A 26,656-nucleotide genomic window follows, 5' to 3' on the forward strand; every position below is an offset into this window, starting at 1 on the left:
TCTGCCATTTCCCCTTCTATATTTATTCTAATGTCTGTGGGGGGTGATCTTGAACTCTATGGTATTGTGCTCTCCTAAGTACTTAGTTCTGTGCTCTGTGTTCCTAAAGTGCTCAGAGAATGCCATTGACTGACTGACTGACTGATTGTAGGCTTAGAAGATTGTGAGCCAAGAGACAATTCCCATTGCAGGCTCTTTCCCATCTGCACCTAAAGTAAGTGCTTAATACTATTACTACTTATTAACCAATATCACAGTTATTACTATTACCATTATCATTATTACTATACATATGTTCCCACTCCACAAACAGAAATACCTGAGAGCGTTTAGGAGACCTTCTACACTGTTGGGAGGCTGGTCTTTAAGGACTTTGATGCATCCTTTCATCTATGGAGAGAATAATACAGTTCTTATTCAGTTTTTATATGTTGTTAATGATTTCTTTAGAAAGAATAATCAGGGGAACCATTCATTCAACTACAAAACAGAACAGAATTAGTATGCTGATATGGTAGAAAACATTCAATTTTCTACAGAGCCTTTGGGGAAAGAAAAAAAAATCTATTTAGTTTTACAGTCCTAATTGAAGAATTGATTACTTCAAATAAGCATGCAATTAATTCACCAGAGCTCTGAAAGGCCCAAAGGGGAACAATTTCACTTCATTCCATGAAGGCACTTTTAGTAAAAAGTGGAAGAGGTGGCATGAGGAGGGGAAAGAAAGGAGGCAGGGCTCAAATAATGATGCCCACAGAGACGCACAAATACACTTAGCAAACTTTGGAATCGAACAGAACTTACATCAATTTTGGAAGTTTTGGCAAATGCTCCCACAGGGTGAACGTGGTCATAGAGAATGATAACACCCACCATTACCCGCAGACAGAATGATACTGTTTCTTCGTTTGTAAACCTGCTTCTGTACTCACTGAAATGTTAGAAAAGACACATGCTGGTTGAGCACATAAACAGCTTCTTGTGAACATTAAAGCTAGCAGCAGTTTTCCTTCACAGAAAACTGCTTTATCAACTTCAGTACCACAGTCTCTCAATTATGCCTGCACACTAGAAGTCAAATGGACCTAAATATCATACTCAATAAAAACTACTTAGGCCTTTGGTTTTAATTCATTTAATAATAATAATAATAATAATAATAATAATAATAATGGCATTTATGTACATTTACTATGTACAGAGCACTGTTCTAAGCACTGGGAAGGTTACAAGGTGATCAGGTTGTCCCACGGGGCGCTCACAGTCTTAATCCCCATTTTACAGATGAGGTAACTGAGGCCCAGAGAATTTAAATGACTTGCCCAAAGTCAGACAGCTGACAATTGGCGGAGCCTGGATTTGAACCCATGACCTCTGACTCCAAAGCCCGTGCGCTTTCCACTGAGCCATGCTGCTTTGATTTCTATTTAAAATTGTGTGTCCTATCAAATTACAATTTCAGCCAAAGCTGCTATCTAGCAGAGTTGGGATCGGAAGGTCGTACTTCACCTAAAACTTGGACTGCCAAACAATCGAGGCTGCCTAGCAAAGGGCTGTGCAGAACCACCCTACAGACTTCAGCAGCACGGACCTCAAGGCCCTGCTGAGAGCTCAAGGCCCTGCTGAGAGCTCACCTCCTCCAGGAGGCCTTCCCAGACTGAGCCCCTTCTTTCCTCTCCCCCTCGTCCCCCTCTCCATCCCCCCGTCTTACCTCCTTCCCTTCCCCACAGCACCTGTATATATGTATATATGGTTGTACATATTTATTACTCTATTTATTTATTCATTTATTTATTTTACTTGTACATTTCTATCCTACTTATTTTATTTTGTTGGTATGTTTGGTTCTGTTCTCTGTCTCCCCCTTTTAGACTGTGAGCCCACTGTTGGGTAGGGACTGTCTCTTTGTGATGCCAATTTGTACTTCCCAAGCGCTTAGTACAGTGCTCTGCACATAGTAAGCGCTCAATAAATACGATTGATTGATTGATTGATTGACCTCGGTGGGGAGAGGGGATCTGCAAGCTTCCTGGGGAACACTTACCGCTGACAAACCTCTTCCTACGGGAAAAGCAGTGTGGCCCAGTGGAAAGAGCACAGGCCTGGGAATCAGAAGACCTCTGCCAACTGTTTGCTGCGTGAGCTTGGGCAAGTCGCTTAACTTCTCTGAGCCTTAATTTCCTCAACTGTAAAATAGGGATTAAATACCTGTTCTCCCTCCTACTTAGACTGTGAGTCCCATGCGGGACTGGGACTGAGTCCAACCTAATTAACTTGTATCCACCCCAACGCTTAGGACAGTGTGTGACACACAGCAACTGCTTAACAAATACTGTATCAAAAAAAGGGGGAGGGCAGGACAGGGGGAACAAGCAAAGGCCTGGCCAGTAGAGCTTTCCGGGTGTAACTGTGAGAGATAGCTAAGCTTTTTCGCATTTTAGAGAATGAAATAAAAATTATTGCCTCTTTTTCAATCATATTTATCGAACGCTTACTGTAGGGTACTGTTACAATACACTCCCTTCTCTACTCAAAGTGAGAGCTTAGTACAGTGCTCTGCACACAGTACGCGCTCAATAAACACGACTGAATGAATTTGTACCAAGTACAAGAGCATGTTTACGATTACAGCAGACTCTAAGAGCCTACTTCTGTTTGCAAAAACTGGAAGAACATAAATTGTGTAAATTCGGATTCCTGGAATGAAACCACCCACACCTCAGTAGACTTCTACAAATGGATTAGGAAAGTCCCACTTAAATGAAATGGAAAAAAAAAATATCAGCCAGTGTTTAATTTTTACCCCATTAAATGGGAAGTCAATTGACAATAGCATTAAAATTATTTTTATTTACATGAAAATGCTAAATCTTTGGCTTACTAAATCAACCTCTTTGAATACACCCTCTCAGGATACAAAAATTTCTTAGCCTTATTAAAAAAATATAGCGAATCTTGTGAAACTATAAATTTCATTATTCATGAAGACTATTACTACATAAAATATCTGTAAATTGATAAAAGGTAGTAGTAAAATTTGGAATAAAGGGAGGGGGAAAAACTACAAGTTAGTGAAAAAATCTGAATTATATGCTTTTTAAAATGAACTTTTATTAGTGACAGTCTTTCTGTTAGGACATTAGAACATTAGATTGTATCTCCCAACCTTAGGTGGTAAACTCCTGTGAAACTATAAACTCCTTGAGGGCAGGAGTTGGGTCTTTCATCTTTGCTGAATATTCCCGAGCACTTACATAATGCTCTACAATCAGATTGCTTAATATTTTGAGATTGTCATCTTCCCTTTCCTGAACAGAAAATGAAAATCCAGGGCAAGGAAAAGGGAAATCTGGAGGGCTGTAGTACAAGTTAGAAGAGGAAGAAGCAAGGAGTTTTGATCTCATCCCTCCTTTTCTCTCTCCTTTCACTAAAAGATGATAAAAGTTTGAAAATATCAAACTATTCTTTTTGCATAAGATTTTGTTGAATGTGTATTTTCAGTAACTTTTAGCCTTCAGGAGAGCCCTTTATTTTCTTCCCCCAGAATGAAGTCAGTACTTTTTCAACAGGGAGAAAAATCAGTCGATACTTACGGGGTTTCCAGCATGACTCTGCACACACTAGCCATAGTGCTTAAACAATCTGTGGTATTTTCTATTGGTAAATTTTTATTCTGGAAAGAAGAAACATTTCAAAGAGTGAAGACGAGGACCTTAAAAATCAATCACATATAAGCAACGTTAACTCAGAATACCACATAAACTTCCTAAGCAGTTGTTTATGGATTTGTATTCAACTGTGTGTTTAATTATGTATTTTGACAATTGCAGTTTTACATATTTTTATGTTTCTCTCCCCTGTTACAGGGTGAGTTCCTTTAGGATAGGGTATGGATGCCTTCATTGGATAGAGTGCATTGCACCTAATGGATGCTCAATAAATACTTGAACTATAACAACTACTACTACTATTACCTTGTATCTACCCCAGCGCTTAGCACAGTGCGAGGCACATAGTAAGCATTTAACAAATACAATAATAATAATAATAATAATAATACAATGAGAATAGAAAATTGATAATGTCACCCAAAAGCAGTTGTACAGTTTCTCCAAATTCAGTTCCCTGAAAACTACAATGCAATAGAGAGAGGAAAACAGGTCATAAGGATCTGTTACTTTCTAATTAATTCTGTTACTTTCTAATTCTGTTACTTTCTAATGGAAAAAGGCAGATAAGTACTATTGGTGAAAACCTGGGAGACAGGTTTAACAGTTTCTATTCTACTGAAGCAGGTTGAAAGCGTAATCTGCCATACCCTACTAGCAAAACAAAAGGAAAAGAAAGAATTCTCAATCCATGCCCTTACCTCTGATACGAATTTCGTTGTGGCATCACTTAAGGTTTTCAGCATTGGTGTGGCTTCGGCATAAAATAACGACATTCGGTTTGCCAATTCATTATTTACTTCATTTTCTCCCTCTGCCTGAATAGAAAGGAAACTCACTTCGTGAACTACATATTACACCCCATCACCCCACAAAATTTTCGTAGCTGCAAAGGCAGCACGAAGACAGATAATCTCAGAGCGGGGCTGTGACAAAATGCTAGGGGAAAAAATGGAAGGAGTTTATTTTTAACTCTGCTTTTTGTCTGCTAGGTTTTCTTAAATTCTAGTGTTACTGAATTTTTGAAGACAACTGAAGGGAGAAGAGAAAGGGAGGACAGGGGGCAGGGATCATCAGGGCAGGGTGCAATGTTTTTAAAAATGAGGGAAAAGAAGCAGAACCTAAGGAGCACCCAGAACAACTGTTTCATCCACCTCCTGCCACAAAGCAGGAACAGGTCCGCATCTGCAAGTGGCTGCTCTCCCACCCTGTATATATGTATGTACATATTTATTACTCTATTTATTTATTTAACCTGTACATATCTATTCTATTTATTTTATTTTGTTAGTATGTTTGGTTTTGTTCTCTGTCTCCTCCTTTTAGACTGTGAGCCCACTGTTGGGTAGGGACTGTCTCTATATGTTGCCAACTTGTACTTCCCAAGTGCTTAGTACAGTGCTCTGCACACAGTAAGTGCTCAATAAATATGATTGATTGATTGATTGATTGACTGCTTCTCTCAGCTCTCTCCCAGGAGCCTCTGGCTCCAAGCTTGTAAAATGGGGCCAATATTACCTGCCGCTTCCTCCTCATGGGGATGTTAAATGGCTAAAATGACAAAACGGCTTTCAATCAGAACTGAGAGTACTAGAAATGCACTCTATGACTGCTATCTGCAGACTGCTTCTGGGCTTTGGAGAAGTGGCAAGGGGAGGGCGGATGAACTGAAAGTTCTGTCTTCTGCAGGATGACCCTTCTCTTTCCCCACTCAGCGTCAAATTATCACTATTATTACTGTTATATTATTATTGCATTTAAACATTAACTGAAAGAAATGACTTTTCAGCCATGTACATACTGGAACGTTATTAATCCTCATCCGACTCAATGTTCTTCTGTAGTAGCTGAAATCATTCTGTATGGCAGGATTTGTCATCTACGATACAAAAAGGGTTAGAGATGAATGTACGTGGGAAACAAATGCCACCTGAAGAACCTACTGCTATGCTCTGAGTAACATCCAGAGGTGAGTGACCTTGCTTGCAGCTCTTTTTCAAGGACAAGAAGCAAAGCACTGTCACTCCAAACAAGACTGTGCACCTAAAGTGAAGGCCTCAACCACAGAGAAAATATCCAAAGTGAAGATTGCCTAGGACGCTCCAAAATGCTACTTGCCCCCCAAATCCCTAGAAGGCTGAGCATGGTGATGCGACTGGGAAGCAGTGTGGCTTGATGGTTAGAGCACAAGCCTGGGAGTCAGAAGGGCCTGGGTTCTAATCCCAGCTCTGCCACGTTTGCTGTGTGACCCTGGGCAAGTCACTTAACTTCTCTGGGTTTCAGTTACCTGCCTCATCTGTAAAATGGGGATTAGGAGTGTGAGCCCTGTGTGGGACGGTGACTGTGTTCAACCTGATTACTTTGTGTCTACCCCAGTACTTGGAACACTGCTTGGCACATAGTAAGCACTTAACAAGTGCCCTAACTTTTATACTTCTGCATCAATTAAGTGTCTCCTGGATGCAGAGCAACATTCTAAAGCACTTGGGACCATACAAAAGAGCAGAGCCTTTTTTGAGGGCAGGGACAGGTTTATTAATTCTACTGTACTCTCCTGAACACCTAAAACATTGCTCTACACACAGCAGAAGCTCAACCAATAATACTGACTGAAATAAGGACCTTAAAAATCTAATTAAGCCTACCCGAAGACAATCCTCCCCCCTCCACACTTCACTCTCTCACCTGCCCCTAAAAAAGGAAAAGCCCTCTCTCAGTTTTCTCAACAGATGCTTCCCATTTCTAATGAGGTTTTTATAATATCCAAAATCCACCTGGATATGAACAGATTAACATGGCAAATATAATGGGCCATGAAATCCAGAGTTATCAAAACTCTATAAGCAGTTCATATGTTCCGTATGTCTATTTTATTTTCTTTTTATAGTATTTGTTAAGTGCTTACTGTGTGTCAAGCACTGGTCTAAAAGCTGAGGTAGATATAAGTTAATCAGGTTGGACATAGTCTCCGTCCCACATGGGGCTCAGAGTCTAAAAAAGGAGGGAGAACAGGTATTCAATCCCCATTTTACAGTTGAGGAAACTGAGGCACAGAGAAGCTAAGTGACTTGCCCATGGTTACTTAGCAATCAACAGGAAGTGCTGGGATTAGAACCCCAGTCCTTTGACTCCTGGGCCTGTGCTCTTTCCACTGGGCCATGCTGATTCCTGTGCATTTGGTATATTAGCAACATATAACAGGTTCTGTGTGGCTGTCTTCTAGGGACTTGATGACAGTCTTGGAGATTACTTAGATAGAAACATTGGTAAGAGTCATATATGCCAATGTTGAATCAACTATCCTTCATTTCCTCATGGTCCTGCTTTTCAAATTTGACACTGCAGCGGAGAGAGAGACTGAGAGTGTGTGCGTGTGTACCTACAGTGTATGTGTGTACGTCTACAAACATGTATAGTGTGTGAGCATACATACTTCACCGCAAATTCCAACTCAGTTTATTATACTGGCTCCAAGTTACCTTTCAAAATTTCTGAAACCTCAAATGTAAGTCTGTGTTCTAGAGCAAACCCCTCTGCCCCTCCCAAAAAATGCTAATTAGAATAAATACATGGGGAACGGAAATCAAACAGAAAGAGGGGAAAACGGGAAGGTATACAATAGACAATCATGATCATTTTTCAAGGGGGAAATTGTGCTGGAATTTCATGAAATCTGAACAGTTGGGTGAGTTGCCCTTGGTCACAGAGTAAATCAGTAGCATAGCCAAAATTTTTCAGTCTGTGCCTCCCAGGTGGTTGCTTGAAACTACTGAGCCATCTCAAAATATCCAGGACTAGAGTTTTTCTTGCTTAATTACATTTCCATTGTCTTCAAATCCTTGAAGTACAACAGAAGGGAAAAATACACTTCCTAAATGAATATTCTTTTCGGCTTTCTAGGAACTTCTACTCCAGGGTTCACGGAAAAAAAAAATCATTACTTCATTCGTTAATTAATGACATTCACAAACAGCACCAGGTCTACCTTGAGCTCATCAAACCGCAGTGTGAAATGAAGAATTTCTGCAAACTGTTTAGCGAGAGCCTGCTCTCGCTCTAGGTGCTGCGTTGGAGAGTATGGGGTACTTGTCAAGGCTCCCAGCAGACCTCTCAATGCTGCTTCTAAAGAAAGAAGATCAAAAGTGTAAAAGTTGGTTTGGCTTCTTAAAATATCTGTCAGGAAAAGAACAATCTGATAAATGCTTGGTGGTTCATTCCAGTGAATTATTCTCAGAATTATGGGCTTTGGTTCTTCAGTACTTTGAAGAGCACGCGGAGTCATCCATATGGGATTCTTGGAGAAGGGGATAGTACATATCTGGATGCCGCTGGAGACATCGGCTGGTCAAGAGGCAGCAGCCCTAACAGGACCACCACTACTGTCATTGTGGCCAACGTCTTCCTCTGAATTTTCCCCTACTGTGGTGGTAGGTGCTAGAGAGGAGGAGCCCCTTGGATGCCAGAGTGAAGGACGGCAATACTGGGCCTTGGTGGACCAAGCCCCGCCAGAGCCATGATCTGCCCCTGAAATCCCCACCACAATTCAAGACCGGGCCACCCTTGTTCTTTAATCTGTGCAATTCCTTACATCTGCCCTTTAAAGCTATTCATAATATGGGAGAACCAACTTCATTACAATGAACCGCAGATGGCCGAAATTTTAAAACCTGCAGTCTTTAAATTGACAACAATAGCAACGAAGAATGTAGCGACTAAGCCCCGGAATGGAATTATCTTCTGCCCCATATGTTTCGACTTTATGCTTAATATTCTAAGTTTTATTACAGCAAAGGCACACAGATAAGAAATCGAATTGAATGAGTAACTGGGATGGCTACAAACAGATAAAATTTCAGTCAATTCCAACACCGGTGGTCAAAACAAACTCAAAGTCGACTTTCAATTTAGGTGTGTATCCTGACACGTTGTGAACAACAGGAATTCAAAGTTTACTTGTGGATGCCTGGAGTGCTACCCAGTTTGAAATGAAGTTGGCTGTTTCGGGATAAATGAAAACAGCATTTACTGGTCTCTAAGAGAAGTCAACTTAATGAGGTGGCATGAGAAGCAGCGTGGCTCAGTGGAAACAGCATGGGCTTTGGAGTCAGAGGTCATGGGTTCAAATCCGGGCTCTGTCAACTGTCAGTTGTGACTTTGGGCAAGTCACTTAACATCTCTGTGCCTCAGTTACCTCATCTGTAAAATGGGGATTAAAACTGTGAGCCCCCCCATGGGGCTCAACCTGATCACCTTATAAAACCTCCCCAGTGTTTAGAACAGTGCTTTGCACATAATAAGCGCTTAACAAATACCGTCATTGTTATTATTTAAAAAGGCTTCTAAGATGAAAAGGCATTTTGCAGGTCTGATTTATGCAAATGACCATAAAGCTGAAATACAATATGGGACTTATGATGCATATAGACCTTTCCCTTAAACTAAGAAATATATGTAGACAAGAGATTGCTTTCTTTATTACCCATCTGTTCCTTTGCTTCTCAGCAATGTATGAAAAATAGACAAATATATATATTTGATAAACACAATTCTCCAAGGAAATATTCCTTTTAGAAAACTAAATTAAATGATAAAGCAGTTCTCCACACAGATCTCTAAAGTTGTATAATATCCACTGTGTTCATAAATATAAGAACAGTGCTGACACCTAAAATGATAATCTGGTCTTTATACATCTAAATCTTTTGAACATCATGGAAGTAAAACAGTCATTTGCTTAGGGTTCTTGAACAAGTGGAATGAAACATCATATTAGCACACAGGAACTAACATTAACAAGGATATACTTCAACATGAAGCAGAATTATCCTGCCACTCTATTGGCTATGAAACATGTAAAATTAATATTAGCACATGAATATTGTCTCTGAATACCCAGTGCTATTTCTGATATTGTGGGAATCACACAAATGAACACTTGGTAGCTGGTGGGAATCGGGATTGGACGATATGGGGAAAAGCCCAGATGCCATCTGGGTTAGTCAAAGGGAGAATGACAGGTGGGTTTTTCTGAGTTTTAGAAACACGCTCATTATGCCTCTCTTTCAGTAGGCTTGATTAATTAGAATTCCTGAAATCTCCAGTCACAAAGGAGATTTTCTCACTCAATCATGACAGTCAATCAATCAATCAATGGAATGTACTGAGAGCTTACCAAGTGCAGGGCACTGTACTAAGCCCTTGGGAGAGAATGACACAATAGAGTTGGTATACAAAATCACTGAAGGCTATTCAAGGATGTGTAAGAAAATAAATGTAATCACCTTTCTCTCTCTGACACACACACACAAACACACACAAAAATCTGTCTCTGTGTAGCTATATTTTTATATAGGGTGACCTGGGAGTGCCCCATAAATTTCCTTATCTTCTGTCTCTTATCGGTCGGCTATACATCCCTGGTGCTGTAGTATTCCTTTTAATTGTTCAGAGGTCAACAACGGGTGTTCTTCTTGGAAGTTCCGCTATGATATTTTTAATCTTCATATTTATATCCAACTTCAAGAAGCTATTTGGATTTTCTATGGCATAAAGGGCAGGAATTCATTCCCCAGTACAGTTGCGAAGAGCAGTGAAATTTTATGCAATGGTAAATGTGGTTTTTTTTATGCCACGACTTGTTTCTTCCTATTTTCCCCACTATAGTTTACAGCACCTGCCTTTACTGTCCCCTAAAACATACAACAGACATGTGACCGCACAGTCCCCCAAAGCAGCAAATATTACTGAGATTAAGGTGATGTCTCTATTGTGGATCAACTCTGTTATAGTGGAAGATGAATGGGCAGAAAGACAATGGATGAAAAACCAAAAAAATTATTTTTTCCCCTCTGGAGGGAAGGGGTTGTCAATCTGAAAAAGTCCCCAAATTTTGGCTCTGACACGGATTCCTTACATGACCTTGGGCAAGTCACAAAGATGCTCGGCCTCAGGTTCACCATTCCTTGGGAGTGAAGGCACAAATGCTCAAACACGTCAGGGATTTAAGTCAGAAACCAATCTGAAGGTCAAAATTGCCACGTGAAGGACGTAATAAACCTCCTCTTCCCTGGGAGATTTTCAAAAGCATTTCAGCACTCTTCCAACTTACCTAACCTCTGAGAAAATTCATAGAATTTTTTTAGTTTGCCTACAAGTGGGACTACTGCACCCCACGCCTTCTCTTGCAGCTTCTCATCAGATGGATTCTGGATTGCCTTCAAAATTCAAAAACAGGGAAGATGTTAGATATGTTTAAACAACATAAACTTTACCAAAACATTTTCCTTGAATGCAAGAATGGGTCAAAGACAAATACACCCAGAGAGGGAGTCCTGGTCTACACTGAATTTGTAAGCTCCTTGATGACAAGGATTTTGTCTAGTAACAATGTGGTATTTTCCCCAAGTGCCCAGTACAGTGTTCAATGTATAGTAATGATTGATTTGATATTATAAAATTGGAGTGTATTTCTTTACAAATACCTTTTTCCCCCCAAGGAACTCAAAGGAGTTTGCTAAATACCAACTCACTTATTGGCAGCAGGCGTGGTCTTACTTAGCTACAGGAAAACTTGTGCTTTCCTTCTGCTTGCCAAAAGTAATTTATAGCCACTAAGACTAAAACGCCCTACTTGTTCACAAAGCTAAATTCTTAATAAATGAAACTCCAAAGAGAAGAAAAGATGAATACGAAGAAGAGTTCCAAATGCTGTGAATTTTACCATTTTCTGAAAAAGATTTAATCGTGCTTTACCTCTCTTATTTCATGACCAGCTCCTCTGTATGACTGCAAGTCTTCCAAGATGCCTTCTGCATCTTTCAACACTACATTCACCTGATTATATATATCCTTTTCAGACTCTGTGGGCTGGGCATCTAAATAGCAGTAGAGCAGAACAGAGTTTTCAGTTGCACTTTTTGTCAGTAAATACAGAATCACCCCGCTTATAAAACATTACACTTTTGCCCAGTTTCTGTCAAAAGTTATGCTTAACACACATTTTTGGGCTACATTTCAGTAAAGATAGCAAATTCTGATTATTAATTGCTTTTGAAACATTACAATCCATTCAGAAACATCTTATCGGCAAGGGGAACTATAAGCAATTACTGAATTTACCTTATAAAACCGCTTGCCATGCTAAGTTTTTAACTGACATAGGAGCATCAAAGAGCATTTATAAAAGCAGCGGGTCGTGAATAACCCTTTGCTATGTGATTACATAAAAAATGGAAACTATATTTATCCCTATTACATTCATCTCATTATCTAGGACCTGCTATTTGAAAGATTAGCAGTAATTTAATGAAAAAGCTACATGCCCACTATAAATGTGTCCCTTCTGAAGATTAATGGTGAAATAGCTTTTTTCCACAAAAGCCCTATTTCTGTTGGTCACTAAAGTTATCGGACAACAGGCAGAGAAGGGATACTTATTGGGAGTTCCATTTAAATTGGAAGAAAGTTGGAGGAAAGGCAAGCTCAAAGCTAATGAGAAATTTTTTTAAAAAATTCCAACAATCCGTTTGTGGATCAGTGCTGATTACCTATGTGTGTCCAAGGTCAGGACCATGTGACATATGACAAATTGGCTCATTATTTACTGAGCTGTAAAAGCCTATCCTTCTAAGGGGTCTAACTAGAAACTCACTACCACCTGAGGAGTTTTTCTGTTGTTCAAAAGCAAATCTCTGCTACAGCTCTCAACTGAAGGTGGAGGAGGAAGGATGGTGATGAATGCAATGGGAAAAACTTATTAGGGTTTTCTAAACCTCAACCGGTAAAAATGGAACCAGTTTGTTTAACACTTTTCTAACAAACTGGAGCTCCATACTGGTCCCAAAGTACATTTTTTTACAGCTACGACATTGGCCATAGAATAATGAAGGTATGCTGTTTAATATTAAACACAAATTCATTTTATTCTCTGAAGTGGCCACCTAGAAGGAGTCTCACTGAATATGATGAAATTAGGGTTTTTTTTAGGTGCCTGCTATTTTTTATATTACACTTTATGGATTAATAAAATCTAATCAATTTGGATCTCAGAATTGGGGAAAAAGGAGTTTTCCACAAATCTGTCCACCCTCACTGCATTCTTTAAACAAAATGAATAGTGTATTGACAAATTTGATTAATACAATAAAACCAACTAATTCAGAGTGGAATGTCTGAGCTGTGCAAGTAATCTGTTATATTACAATACACTGGAGAAGTGTCTTCCTGTGTTTGTGTCTGGGCAAGTGCTAAGTTTAAGTTTAGCTTCCTTGTTTCTGTACTGGTTTCTCTTTAAATATGACTTAGGGCAGTTGAAAATTCAAGAAGTGTTATGTCTCGCTTACTATAAACTCTGCAGATCTCCTGTCATTAGCAGCTAAAGCGAGGCTTTGTTTATGAAATACAGAACAAATACTCTCTTTGGTCCTACTGCTTCCCAAGGAAGGCAGGTTCAGGCATAAAGGAAGTGGAGAGCTAAAAGCAAAACCCCAAAGATCAAAAATTCCAGATCTGTGGGGTCCAAATGAATGTTTTAAAGAGGTCTTACTCTATTTTGAAAAGGGGACTGTGGCTGCAGAGTAAGTCATGTCAGTCACTGTCCTGAAGTTATTCTTTGGGTTTCCCCCTGAGGGAAGAAAAACCTCAACGAGTAAAAATGGAACTAGTTTGTTTAAAACAAAGTCACCCCAAAATCCACATTCTGGATTTTTTTCTTCCAGGACCCAAATTACTTCCAATAAGATATGGGTTTAAGGAAGCACATGAATTAACCTTTTCAGTGTACTAAGGCAATGCAGTAATAGCATGCCAATCTGACCTTTCTCGGTACCAAACCCCTCCCAGGAGAGTATAGGAATGCTTTCGGGTCATATAGCAGTAGTAATATTCCTGGCATTTATTGAGCATTGGCATTGTGCTGAGCCCTGTACTAAGCTCTGGACTGAATACAAAATTAGATATGAGCACAGAATCTGTAATGCACCCCTTAATGTATCCCATCTGTAATTTACATTAGTGTCTCTCTCTTTCCCTCTTTCCATAAAGCAACGAAAGTGCCTGCTAATTCATTTCTGCCTCCCTTACTAGAATTGAAGTTCCTTACAAACAGGGAATGTATCACTTCTTTGACTTATACTTCCTGAGCATTTAGTACACCGCATTGTACCCAAAGGCACTCAATAAATGCTACTCTTGTACTCTCCCAAAAGCTCAGTTCAGTACTCTGCACGTAGTAGGCAGGCAATAAATACTATTGACTGATTAACTTTAAGCTCCTTGCGACCTATGTCTAATAAGGTGCAAAGTATTTTGTGGCTTCTCAACCTGACTTCTGATCAGGGTCTAAGACCTTGAAGAGAATTAGGCTAATTGATCAATTCTTCTTTACATCCAGAGGGCAACAGTTTCCTCAATAAGAAAGGCCACAATCAGGAGGAAAAAAAAAGATGGCCATATGAAGTACTGGGAATGCCCTGGTCTGGGAGCAAAGATGAAAAACATTCAAACTGAAACAGAAGGTAAACATTTTTCATTTTGTATACATGGGAGGAGAGAGGGCAGGGATTTTGAAGGGAATGAGAACTATTAGGGGACAAGCCTCAAAGAACTAATAGGTACGGGGGCTGTCACTTGGGGTCTTTTTAGCCCTGACTAGAAACTCTCAAGTCTTGTTAGAGATCTGCTGTGTCCCAGGCTGGAAGTCCAGCTCAAAAAACTATGAGAAGGGCAGCACCTCTTATCTTGTACCTCAGGCAAGCCAAAAATCTCTCCACCTCACTGAAAAATCTGCCAACTTGACTTTTCTACTGACCCTGAGTGTTGGAGAAAGGATTTCTAGTTTGTGAATACAATAAATTAACACTTATTTGCCAGGACGAAAGGTCTTAGTGAGAGAGAAAAAAAAACCTAAGTATTTCACAAAAAGGTATTTAGATATGTTTTTTAAACTTACTTAGTAAATTCTGACCTTTTCTGGAATTTTAGAGCAAATAAACTATAAAGTGAAATAATCTATGCAAGTGTATTTAATTTTAAAAGGAACTGGTTGAAGCCAAACTACAGGAGAATGTGCTTTAAGTAACAATTTACCCTATGTTAACATGAATAGGAAGGAGTTATTCACTAAGTTAATCATCGTGGAGAAGCAATATTTTCATTCTATTGGTATTTCTTTTCCCATGCTACATCCTGTTATATTTCTTTTTTCAGAACAGTTCTCCTAAAAACTATTTCCAAACAATTTCTACTTATTCTAGGTGTAGTTAGAAATAAAATGAATTATTTTACAGGTAAAATACTATAGTATGATTAATAATGATTTTCTTCCTGTACCAATCAGATTACAGGAATTTATCAATAGGAACATAAGAACTACGTCAGAATTTCCATTCTCAGGGACGGCCTTTATGATCAGGCAATATTTAAAATAGTCTTATCTTCAATGCATTTCTGAAATTTCAAATAATTCACAAACCATGCATGATTCTTACTAGTCATTAAAAGGGAAGTTGCCAGCAATTTATGCCAACACTAATTGCAAGATGCCTTAAGAAGACCTTGCAAGGGTGGTGATTTTTTAAACTTTAGGGCATGCCAAGAAATACGTAAATACAGATCTGATAGCTCCCTGTTTTAAAGAACAAAACCACACTGATTAAATCATTTTGATTGTCACAGGAAAGTCACTGTCAGAATTTTGAAAGCTGCTGAAGACTGCAGTAGAAATGGAGACAAAATGAGGAACACCAGCAGACAGACAAAGCAAGCACAGGATTGCGGACTGCAGTTCATGCATACGAATGAAAGGCTCTAGTACTGAAAATGCTATAAAAAGAAGTGCTGAGGCATTGGAAATACTATTGGCATTTTGTATAATGCAATCAAGACCTGTCACCAGCTTCTCACAACAAATTATTAACCAACCGCTTAAAGGAAAACAAGTAATCCACCCACCTAAGCAAGAGGCATGTAAACTACAGATTGATTTATGTACTGTATATAAATTCTTCATGCTCATAGATCGATTGAAACTTTTTTGAGACACAGAAATGTTATTCAAATTTTGAGATTTTATGTCTGTCTCTTCCTCTAGAAGGTAAGCTCCTTGTAGGCAGGGAACATTTCTATGAACTCTTCTAGGGCTTTCTAAAGTTCTCTGCACACAGTAAGTGCTTAGCAAGTATGACTGATTGTTGTGCAAAACAAGAATTCTGATTTACATTAGTGGCCAACTTTTTTGGTGGGGGGGGGGGGGACGACAAACTGACTGATTTTATTCAATTACCTCAAAAATCCTTTCCTAGGGAACACATTTACCTTTAAATTCCAGATTTAAGCACAGTGCTTGGCACATAGTAAGTTTTTAATAGATATAATGAAAAAATAAAGCTTAACTAATTAAATGGCTTGAAAACTACTGTTTTGCAGAGTGTTCACATCTATCAAAGTAAATGTGTTTATTTTTTCTTTAATGCTTTTTAAATGGTACTTAAGTGCTCCATGCTAGAAAGTACATTTTTGAAACTACACTTGTCTATTTTATGTTTAAGTTCTATTCAAAAGTTTTAGTAAAGGGAGTATAATATCAATGTGATTTTTTAAAAACGTAGATTGCAATGTAAAGAACCAAAGAACCACAGGGGTTATAAGGAACCCATGAGGTCACCTGGTTAAGTCTCTGACTCCCAACAGGACTATACCCTAACCAGCCAAGAGAGACAGTGGAAGCGCTTATTTAAAAGATCTCCCAGAATGGAGTTCCTGGCTCCAGCACTTGCTCACTGTGTGACTGTGAGCAAAATACCTATCTTCTCTGTGCCGCAGATCCCTTGTCTGTAAATACTACTTCTCCCTTCCACTTAACCTGTAAGCCCCATGACGGAGTTGACTGTCTGATCTGAGTGTACCTCTACTAGCGCTTAATACAGTAATACAGTAAGCTCTTTACAAATTCCACTATCCTTATTAGAAGACCCCATAGTCTCACTGAATAACTCATTCTAGGATACACCAAAACTTATTACACTGCAATTCTTCCTTATTTTAAGCTAATTATGTCCTGCCACAAACCAAGTTACGCCCATTCTAATTTTACTGCAAATGTGACACAGACATCACTTCCCTTTAATCACTTTAAATATAAGTGAAGGCACTTCTTATCCCTAGCCTTCTCTTTTCTGGGCCAACTAAACCAAACCCCTTTACACTTTCCTCACTGGCCTGATAATTTTTTCATTCAATAGTTTTGCCGTTCATGATGCCATCCCATTCCCCTAGGCTTTTACCCTAAAAGGAATTCTGAGAAATATTCAAGAAACACAGACCGTAGTGATTTACAATTATTCAAGACAAAGATACAACAGGAGCATACATCGTTAAGAATAGAATAGAAGGTCCTAAACTCGAGAAGATAAAAGGAGAATGAGGCTCAATCTAGGAAAAAGTTAATTAGTTCAAGGACTCAGTGGTTTAATGGAAGCTGCACAGACTCCTTCAGGACTCTTAAGAACTGCTTAAGAAATTCCTTCTATAATGAATTAAATGAGACCTCTGGGGCCTGAAAGACTCAGTGTGCCTCTTGCTGGAGAGAATGCAGCCCACTGAACACCTACGAGAAGATCATTGGGTCAAAGGATGAAAGGCAGAGACATTAAACTGGGCAGGATAAGCATTTGATTGCTCTCTGAGGAAATGAGTTCTAACCTCTCTTCTGCACACTGGCTGTGGCTTTGGGCAAGTCCTCTGCATTTGCTTCTTGGATGCTGACTGGGCACACACTCCACTACTGATCTTCCTGGTAGGTAAGGCACAGAACGTGGAAAACAGATAAAGCCCTCTGAAAGCACAGAATGCTATGAGTAAAACGTTAATTGAGGGCCCAATAGTATCAGTATCTTACTACTGCTAGCAGCACATGCAAAAATTGTATGTGAATCACCTAATTAAATCTAAAATCCATCTAATGTACAAAATTTCAAATATTTGTGGGCACATTCTCCCTAAGAGTTGCTATAACTCAAAAGCTCAGGTGATGCTTATTATTAAAAAAAAGTTGCATTGCATATATAAACTGAGACCTTTATAGTCAAAGAAGTAGCTTTGCTCACCCAGCCAAACCTGCCCCAGTATCTTCAGCCTGACTGTGAAAAAAGTCATTACTCCGCCTGGGAAATTTTGACTCTTCGTAACTACCCACTTTCAGGGGTAAAGAGGGTGTATTTTCAAGACTGGCAAGAAAGTGCCAGGAGAGACTTGTCTGTTGTCCACTAACAGCTTAAGTTCATCGCTATGAAATATGAGGGACTGCTTTCTGGACAGATGTCAAGAAAGGCCAGTGCACAGAAAAAAGAAGGAAAAACTTATTGTGCTGAGTTACTTCCAAAATAATCCTCCAGGTCCATCTCCAAAGAAACAAATCTAAATGTCGAATGGTGTACAAACAAGACAGGTAGGGCTAGCTGCTGAGGTGCATTACGTTTCAACTCTTCAAGGATATAAATAACAGAAAATGTATTTGAACTCAAGTGCTAACAATTAATGCTGGGATACATTAATGCCCTGGATAGAGTATATTTTCTATTTTCTTAATTGATTTATGCAGGAAAACAAAAAACTGTCAACTTAGTCAAATGGTAGGAGAAAGGTATACTAGGAACCTGGATACATTTATCTACACAGATGTAAATGATCGCAACCTCAGTCATTCTATGGGAATTTTCAAAGTCATCTTTACCCATTTGCATTTCAGAGAGAACCAAAAGTATTTTTTTTCTCCACCAAAAGATCATTAGACTAAGGTTTATATACTTTTCTCAAAACTATCTAAAGTCCATACTCTGCACTTGCCCACATAAAGATAATAAGCTGGTAAAGAGATTGAGTGCCAAGTCTTGAAAACGATCCTGCAAATACGAGGCACTAGAAATAGGAGACGAGCAAGATGTTAGGAGATGGGATGGCAGATCAACTTTTAAGAAAAAAATAGCTGTATTTTAGGCAGCTGATTAAGTAAATTAACTTGATGAAAAGTAAAGTCTTCAGGTCAGAGATTCTCTTATCTCCGACTGAATGCCATTCAAATAAACACAAAACATGCATTTAAAACTGATCAAGGAAAGGGTCAAGGATTAAGGAAACTTGACTTAAGTCGAGGAATTCTGATCTCAATACAGTCAGGGAGAAAAAGGAGCCAATGAAATTGACAAGATGCTAATTTCTGTCTTGCAGAACCTCAACCATAATACTGCACTCCCCTCGGGAGTATTTTGAAATTATTCTAAAATTCTTGCTTTCATTTTAGTGGTTTTGTGACCTAAAATGTAAAGTAAACTTTTAAATGAATAAAATTTTTTAAATGTTTACAGAGTTCGGGAAATGAATACTACTGATTGAAATAAACTGCAGTATCCTATAATATCAAATGAGACTTTTATAATCTCTCAAACTTTTGGGTCAACTTTTGGTTGTCCAAAATCAATACGAATGGATCGCTAATGAACAAAATTAAACTTTGGATCCACAACACTAGGAGGAACACAACCAAAATGTATTTCTCTTCACCCTTTCTTAACAATTTTTGAGTACAGCAACATCCAGACTAGGCATGAGTTTAACATCGTTTTTTCTCAATTTGCAAAGCAGAATCAGAAAGTCAAAGCGATAAAGTGAAGCACTTCTACATGCAAAGCAAACAGTCACACTTACCTGCCATTCTGAAATCATGTAGTTAGACACCATGCAACACAGAAGCAAGCAGAAGTTTGGCATATTATTTAAAGATTGGTGAACTTTTCCATTTTTTTTTAATGCTGTCTCCTCCCATTTAGAATCAAATTAGGAAATAAATTACAATGACTGAAATGAACAATTTTTTACATTATTATTACGATATTTCAAAATATAGAATTCTGGACCCAAATCAAACCATGTTCACATTTATCTTTGAATATCATGCCATAATTCCTGAGCTGTGAATGGTCTTCAGAAACAGATTTGGTCAAAAAAAAAAGTTTGTATTTATGGACAGTGCACAAAGGATCCAATCCTCCTTGTGGCTCCAGAAACTACTGATTCAAAATAAAAATGTTTTTCCAATGGACTAATTTTCTTGAGAAATATTTTTTTTTTTGGGGGGGGGGGGGGATGGGGGGAACAGGGGAGACTGAATTTTCTCTCCAAAATTGTTTCATACCCAAGAGTCTCCACTGGTAAAATAAACTTCAAATGTCCAGGCTATAAAAGGGGGATATTCTATATTGGGAAAAGGCAAGAAATAGGATATCCTATTATCCTATGAAATTAAGTGCTGTATTGCTACAAAACAATACAGAGTGACATTTTATCACCACAGGATCCACGAAATGAATGTGCATAAGGCAACTGGGCCTTATCCGACTATTCACAGTTCAGTTACAATACAATTATTAGAAAGATGGCAAAGTGAAGAAATTCATGTAGGTCAAGGCAAATGCAGTCTACCGCAGGCAAAGGGAAATAGAAATATAAAATCATCTTCTCACTTTCAAAATCAAGGAAAAAATTTGGCCCCTGTTCAAGGTCTGTGCATGTCAAAACTTTAAGGAGATTCCCCATGTTAAGGTACCTGTCGAGACAAGAATGAGAGAAGAAAGAAGATCCCTTTATAAGAGAACGACCAAAATGGGAGCTGAAAGGTAGGAGGAAAACAGTTCAATCGAGCTTGAACTCAATCTTCAGGCAACCCAGCCTGGTTTACCCTGGTGCGGGGTGACCTTAGGTCCTCAAGGTCATCCCGAAGGGTTGGACCTGGAGGTAAAATGTGGTTTTCCTGTATAGGACAGCCTGCCAACCCCGCCCCCAACGCCCCAAAAGTCTTCACAATTTCTCTTGGTAGACATATTAAGGGCCGGACTGTGAACGATTTTCTTGAGTTGTGCTCCTGCCCCGGGCCTTCACACAGATTTTTAGTTAACCCTGGTTGTGAGAGGAAAGATTTTAATTTCAAGCAAAATACAAGTTAACTTGTTCCGGATCAGATTCTTACATCGACTGAATTACAGAACATGACACTATGCCTTTTAATCTCCCTAAAGAACAATGAAAAGAAAATCTAGGGACTAGATGGAGGATCTCTGACCACTTTTGTGACGTATGATTTTTGCAATCCATTTGTGGGAGTATCTTGGTCAAAACGTTTTCCTGGCAAGACCACACAAATAAATACAGTCTGGCTACTTATTCACATGGATGGCTAAGCACTGCCCTTGTGGCCAATCAGAATTTTCATCAAGTCTATTTGCTTTGTAGGCTAATGAGGAGGACACTGTTGATAGCAAAAACCCAACGTGACCTCAGCAAATGAAAAACCAAGGAACTGAAAGATGAAGATGTTCGGAGTCCGCTGGAAAAAGAAAAATGCACCCTGCACCTGAAATGTCTTCCACAAAACTGGCTTGCCTTCACGACCGCGGTGGGAAAATAAGCAATCTTTCACCATTACCACTGTAAATGCACCAGCGGTGAGGGGCTGAAGAGACAGACTTACTTTCGAAATCCAAGAAAAAATGTGCTGCATTGTGGTCTATGTCCCTGGTTAGCACTTTAATGAGATTACCCATGCCAGCCAACCTAAAAATAAAAATGGCAACATCATTTAGTTCTGAGAAGAGGGGGTTTCAATCGAGGCCTGGGATTCCTTGAGGGCTGGCTCCTTCGAAGTTCCCAACAGGTGTGGCTTCATCGTCTCTTGGCTTTGAAACGGTAGTGAACACCAACATGCAAGCATTTGATTCAGCTGTTGGCCCTCCCACTTTCCCACATATCAAAACCCAAATTAGAAAAGAATTAACAATGCAAACAATCGCAAGTGAAACCATTACTTCAAGAGGAAATGGAAAGGGATGTTCCAACCCACTCTTTAGCTCCCTATTAAGGATGAAATTTTTTCTAGTGCTTACCATGTGCCCAGCACTGCACTAAGCACTGAGCTTGAGAAACCAGAAAATCAGATCAGAACCAGCCCCTGACCCTCATGTGGCTTGCTCTATTCATGGAGTTCATTTGTATTTTTCAACCCTTAACACTGAAACATTTGGGGGGGTTGCATGCCAAAATACCATACTACATTGAAAGCAAAAGAAACCCCCCACATAACACCCCCAAATGAAAACATCCCACAAGCTCATGTTTCACACACAAGCCTTAAATGGGCTTTCATGGCTGAGAGGGAGTATCGGAATCCTTAGATCCAGCTGGAGCACATGCTGTACATGGATATAGTACTGCAATTCTTGCCTTTTCTGGGTGACTTTTTAATTTTTTGATTGTGAAATGATTCGAGTGTGAAGTTATTGGACTTGTGAATTTTTGATGTTAAAAAAGAATAGCATTCAAGTGTGAAACGGCATCAGAGATCAGTTTCTGTAAGGGATTACTTAAGCAATAAAATACTTCAAATGGTTTATGTCTGTGAGGACAGTTTAAATATGTCTTATTTTACACAGTTTCTAGTTCTAATTCCAGCTCCACCACTTATTAGCTTTGTGACTTTGGGCAAGTCACTTAACTTCTCTGTGCCTCAGTTCCCTCATCTGTAAAATGGGGATGGACTATGAGCCCCACGTGGGACAATCTGATTACCTTGTACCTACCCCAGTGCTTAGAACAGTGCTTGGCACATAGTAAGTGATTATCAAATACCAGTATTATTATTATTATTATAATAAGGCAGAGAGGAAGTGATGATAATACACAAATGCATGCACATATTTTCATCATTATTACAAGTGCTTTTTGACACTCCTGCCACAGATAGAAAGGTTAAATTGTAGTTCATGTGAAATGATCTTAATGAAAGAAATGTATCACAAGAAAAGTTATGGATTTGGGAAGGGGCCAGGGAAATCTTATTTTTTTTTCTTTCTTTGAATTAATACATTGCAGATATACAGTTGACTGTCTGTAAGCCCCTTAAAGGCAGGGTTCATGGCTACCAACTCAATCAATCAATATTTATTGAACCCTTACTGTACTGAGCTTTTGGAAGAGTCCAATACAGTAGAGTTGGTAGCCATGAGCCCTGACTGATCTTACGATTATCTGTTGATGGGGTTCAAGAATACAGCAAAATAAGAGTATGTTAACTGCCCAAATAAGGAGAATAATCGCTGTCTACTGGCACAATTCTCATATTTTGGCAAAACCGACCACTAAGCTAAGAAAGATGCCAACAACTTTCAACCTCAAAAAAAGTTCACTAAATTGATGACCTTTAGATAATATTTCCCCCGCTCTAAATTATTTCCCCTTGGAGAGGTATTTACTAACAAGGTTTCAGTGAGTCATTCATTCATTCAATTGTATTTATTGAGCACTTACTGTGTGCAGAGCACTGTACTAAGCGCTTGGGAAGTACAAGTCGGTAACATATAGAGACGGTCCCTACCCAACAATGGGCTCACAGTCTAGAAGGACTCACAGTCTAGAAGAGTACTGGCAATAATTTGCCGTTTTTATCCCTTACAGAAACAGGCTCCCTAGAACATTCACAGGGCAACAAATTGAGGGAGTCGTAACTTGTGTTGATAAAGACACTCTGTCCGTGCCGCAGGATGCACTCAAACAATCCTTCCACTGCCGCACTGCTTTCTATCCAGACAGACATGCAGTCGGAAGAACTGTTCCCTAATTCCCAGCCTCACTCTATCCAAGTGCAGAGGAAAATCGTGCGTTACTGAACAACCTTCTGTACAATGAATCAATTTTTACATACGGGGCTCAGCAAGTACTCATCTACACATCAGGACTAGTGAAAACTAAAACAAAAAGCCCTGAGATCAACAGTGCCAGCTATACATTTGGAGCGTGGAGTAAATTTAGGGTGAGGCTGTCTGGGGGAGCAGTCCTCCCAGGTCCTAATCCCAGGTCTTCCATGTGTCTGTTGTGTGAACTTGGGTAAGTAATTTAACTTCTTTGTGCCTCAGTTACTTCACCTGCAAAATGGGGATCAAGACTGTGAATGCCATGTGGGATAGGGACTGTGCCCAACCTGACACACTTGTACCTACCCCAGTACTTAGACCAATGCTTGATATACAGTAATCACTTTAACAATCCCTGTATATGTTTGTACATATTTATCATTCTATTTATTTATTTATTTTACTTGTACATATCTATTCTAATTATTTTATTTTGTTAATATGTTTGGTTTTGTTCTCTGTCTCCCCCTTCTAGACTGTGAGCCCACTGTTGGGTAGGGACTGTCTCTATATGTTGCCAACTTGTACTTCCCAAGCGCTTAGTACAGTGCTCTGCACACAGTAAGCACTCAATAAATACTACTGATTGATTGATTGATTGATTTAACAAACACCATAAAAGAGAGAACTGGGGAAAATACTGTGTTCACAGTGTGGAAACGATCATCAGACACATATTATTGGTAGCATCATCTTCAAATGTGTCAGACAGGTATACGTGCTTTCTGAAGACTACTGGTTTTTTCATATATTTGCCACTCCTGGTTTAGTGGGCGCTTGCTTTATTGTCTTGTTGTTTAGAAAGTTCCCTATCTACATTTGTAGGTTTTCTTCTTATTTCACATTCCAAAATAATTCTTTAAATTTTCTTTCACTTAGTTCCAAACCAAAGAACATGGAAATGGCCAAGTTTTTAGATCATCTTATTTTCAGCTCTACCTTTATGCCTCAGAGGGAATGGAACAAAGACCAAAGAACGCTTCCCCAGCCCTGACTGCTACATACCAAGTTAGAAGTCTGCCACTGCTGCCTGCCAGCATTTCACAGCTATACCACACTCCTGAAGCTGCACTTCCAACTACTTATAACACTTCCTCTACCCTCCTGCTTGCCTTCGCTCCTCAACACCTCACTATACTAGATCTTTGGCTAGCGTTCTTCAACTCGTAAGGGTCCATGCCACACAGTCAGACAATTCCACGGCTCTAACTTTGTGGAGACAGACAGCTGCAAAGGCCTGTGTTTGGGTTGTTGCTTTCCCTGCATCAAATTCATTCATTCATTCAATTGTATTTATTGAATGCTTACTGTGTGCAGAGCACTGTACTAAGCGCTTGGGAAGTACAAGTTGGCAACATATAGAGACGGTCCCTACCCAACAGTGGGCTCACAGTCTAGAAGGGGGAGACAGACAACAAAACAAAACATATTAACAAAATAAAATAATTAGAATAAATATGTACAAATAAATAGAGTAATAAATACATACAAACATATATACATATATACAGGTGCTGTGGGGAGGGGAAGGAGGTAAGGTGGGGGAAATGGGGAGAGGAAGGAGGGGGCTCAGCCTGGGAAGGCCTCCATCAAATGATATCTCTGCCCCCTTAACAGCATGTTCAGGACCCAGATTCCTGCTCTTTTATATGTGGTTTCATTTAATACTTTAGAATACACAATATCAAATTCTAGAATATGCAAGTCAAACATTTTCTGTTTACCTATTCACCTAGACCTTCTGTTTTGCTACTTTTGCACTCTCCCAAGGTTTAATTAACAGTGCCGAGCTATCATTAGCCACAGATTGATTGAATTTAGTGAGCAAAGTGCCCTAAGGGAAAGAGCAGAAGTCTGAGAGTCAGAGGGCCTGGGTTCTAATCCCACCTCTGCCACTTGCCTGCTATGTGACCTTGGGCAAGTCACTTAACTTCTCTGTGCCTCAGTTTCCTCATCTGTAAAATGGGGATTAAATCCTACTCCCTTCTATTTAGACTGAGCCCCATGTGGGAAAGGGACTTCATCTGACCTTATTCCCCAGAGTTTAGTACAAATGCTTTGCACATAGTAAGCACTTAACAAATACCAGTTAGCTTAGAGTAGTAGAATGGTGTTAGAAGTGACATGAAAATTTATTTTCATGGTTAGAGTAGCCTACTCATAACTGACCAAGTTGCAATATTTCAAAAGCTTGTGGCTTTGCGAAGGATAATCCCAGAAATGACCTTGGGCCATATTCCAACACCATTCATCCTATAATGCAGCTATACAAGGTAGCTAACTCAAATGCAGATAATGAAGGCCTTTGGATATTTTTTCATGCTATTTATTAAGCACTTGAATGTGTTAAATGCTGGAGTAGACAGAAACCAGATAGAGGACACTAACCCTGTCCCACAGTCAAACCCTTTAATAGGACATCTCCTGCTGTGGGGCTATTCTTGACCGTATTCAACAGCAGAGAGCAGAATACCCTTTGACAAATGGCTTCTATGTGTCTGGCTAAGTTCTATCTGTTGTAGTGCATATACAATCCCACTAATGACTTCAGACATCCAGATGTATTACCACTTTTCAGGTAAATCATGCCACATGCATAAATTTCCTTTCAAGTCAAATGCTTAAAAAACAATTCTGAATACAAACTCAAATGGATATGTAGTCATTCCCCAAATTGGAGCATTTTGTAATGGTTTGTAAAGAAGAAAATTTTCAAAATAAATGTATATGTATAAAGTGAAATCATTCATTTACTATGTGCCAGGCACTGTACTAAGTACTGGCGTAGATACAAGCTAATTAGGTTGGACACAGTCCCTGGCCCACATGAAGATCTGAATGTTGAAATGACAAAATGTAAGCGGACCTGACTCCGGATAAAATAATTATTTGCGAGGTAGGACGAGGACTCTTACCATCTAAGGGTCTTAGATTGAAGATGTGGTCAATGAGAAACATCTTGTATCTTTGCCTTCTAGTCATATTAGTCCAAGAGATGGAATTAGGACTGTGAATTCAATCTGGATTTTTGTTGGGTTTTTCTGTTTTGTTTTGAACTCAGCTTGGCACCTTGGGTTTATCCATAATTGACCAAGCAATGGTATTTACTGAGCACTGTACTAAGCACTTGGGAAAGTACAATACAGTAGAAATGGTAGTAACATTTCCTGCCCACAACATGTTTACCACTCAAGGATTGGATTCCACATCCTTCTGGGATACAGAAACAATTCCATCATGGGGCACATTAACTCC

At 39.3% G+C, this 26,656-nt stretch overlaps 1 protein-coding gene across 4 annotated transcripts in view; it reads right to left on the reverse strand.

Annotated features, from left to right (window-relative positions):
* Positions 1-26,656, reverse strand: part of CYRIB (CYFIP related Rac1 interactor B) — a 54,756-nt gene that overhangs the window by 4,629 nt on the left and 23,471 nt on the right. The window contains exons 1-10 of one of the 4 annotated variants that reach the window (XM_038760315.1): positions 21,187-21,271; positions 20,183-20,265; positions 11,421-11,542; positions 10,777-10,882; positions 7,654-7,790; positions 5,470-5,547; positions 4,370-4,486; positions 3,594-3,673; positions 805-931; positions 320-390 (exon numbers count right to left, since the gene is read on the reverse strand). In XM_038760315.1, the coding sequence (XP_038616243.1) occupies positions 320-390; positions 805-931; positions 3,594-3,673; positions 4,370-4,486; positions 5,470-5,547; positions 7,654-7,790; positions 10,777-10,882; positions 11,421-11,542; positions 20,183-20,255 (911 nt within the window). In that variant the 5' untranslated portion in view covers positions 20,256-20,265; positions 21,187-21,271. Of the gene's footprint in view, positions 1-319; positions 391-804; positions 932-3,593; positions 3,674-4,369; positions 4,487-5,469; positions 5,548-7,653; positions 7,791-10,776; positions 10,883-11,420; positions 11,543-19,367; positions 19,390-20,182; positions 20,266-21,186; positions 21,272-26,656 lie in introns of those variants that run through there. The other 3 variants (XM_038760314.1, XM_038760316.1, XM_038760317.1) reach the window with 3 other exon arrangements.

This window comes from Tachyglossus aculeatus, chromosome 18 (genome assembly GCF_015852505.1).
Source record: "Tachyglossus aculeatus isolate mTacAcu1 chromosome 18, mTacAcu1.pri, whole genome shotgun sequence".
Classification (NCBI taxonomy): Eukaryota; Metazoa; Chordata; class Mammalia; order Monotremata; family Tachyglossidae; genus Tachyglossus; species Tachyglossus aculeatus.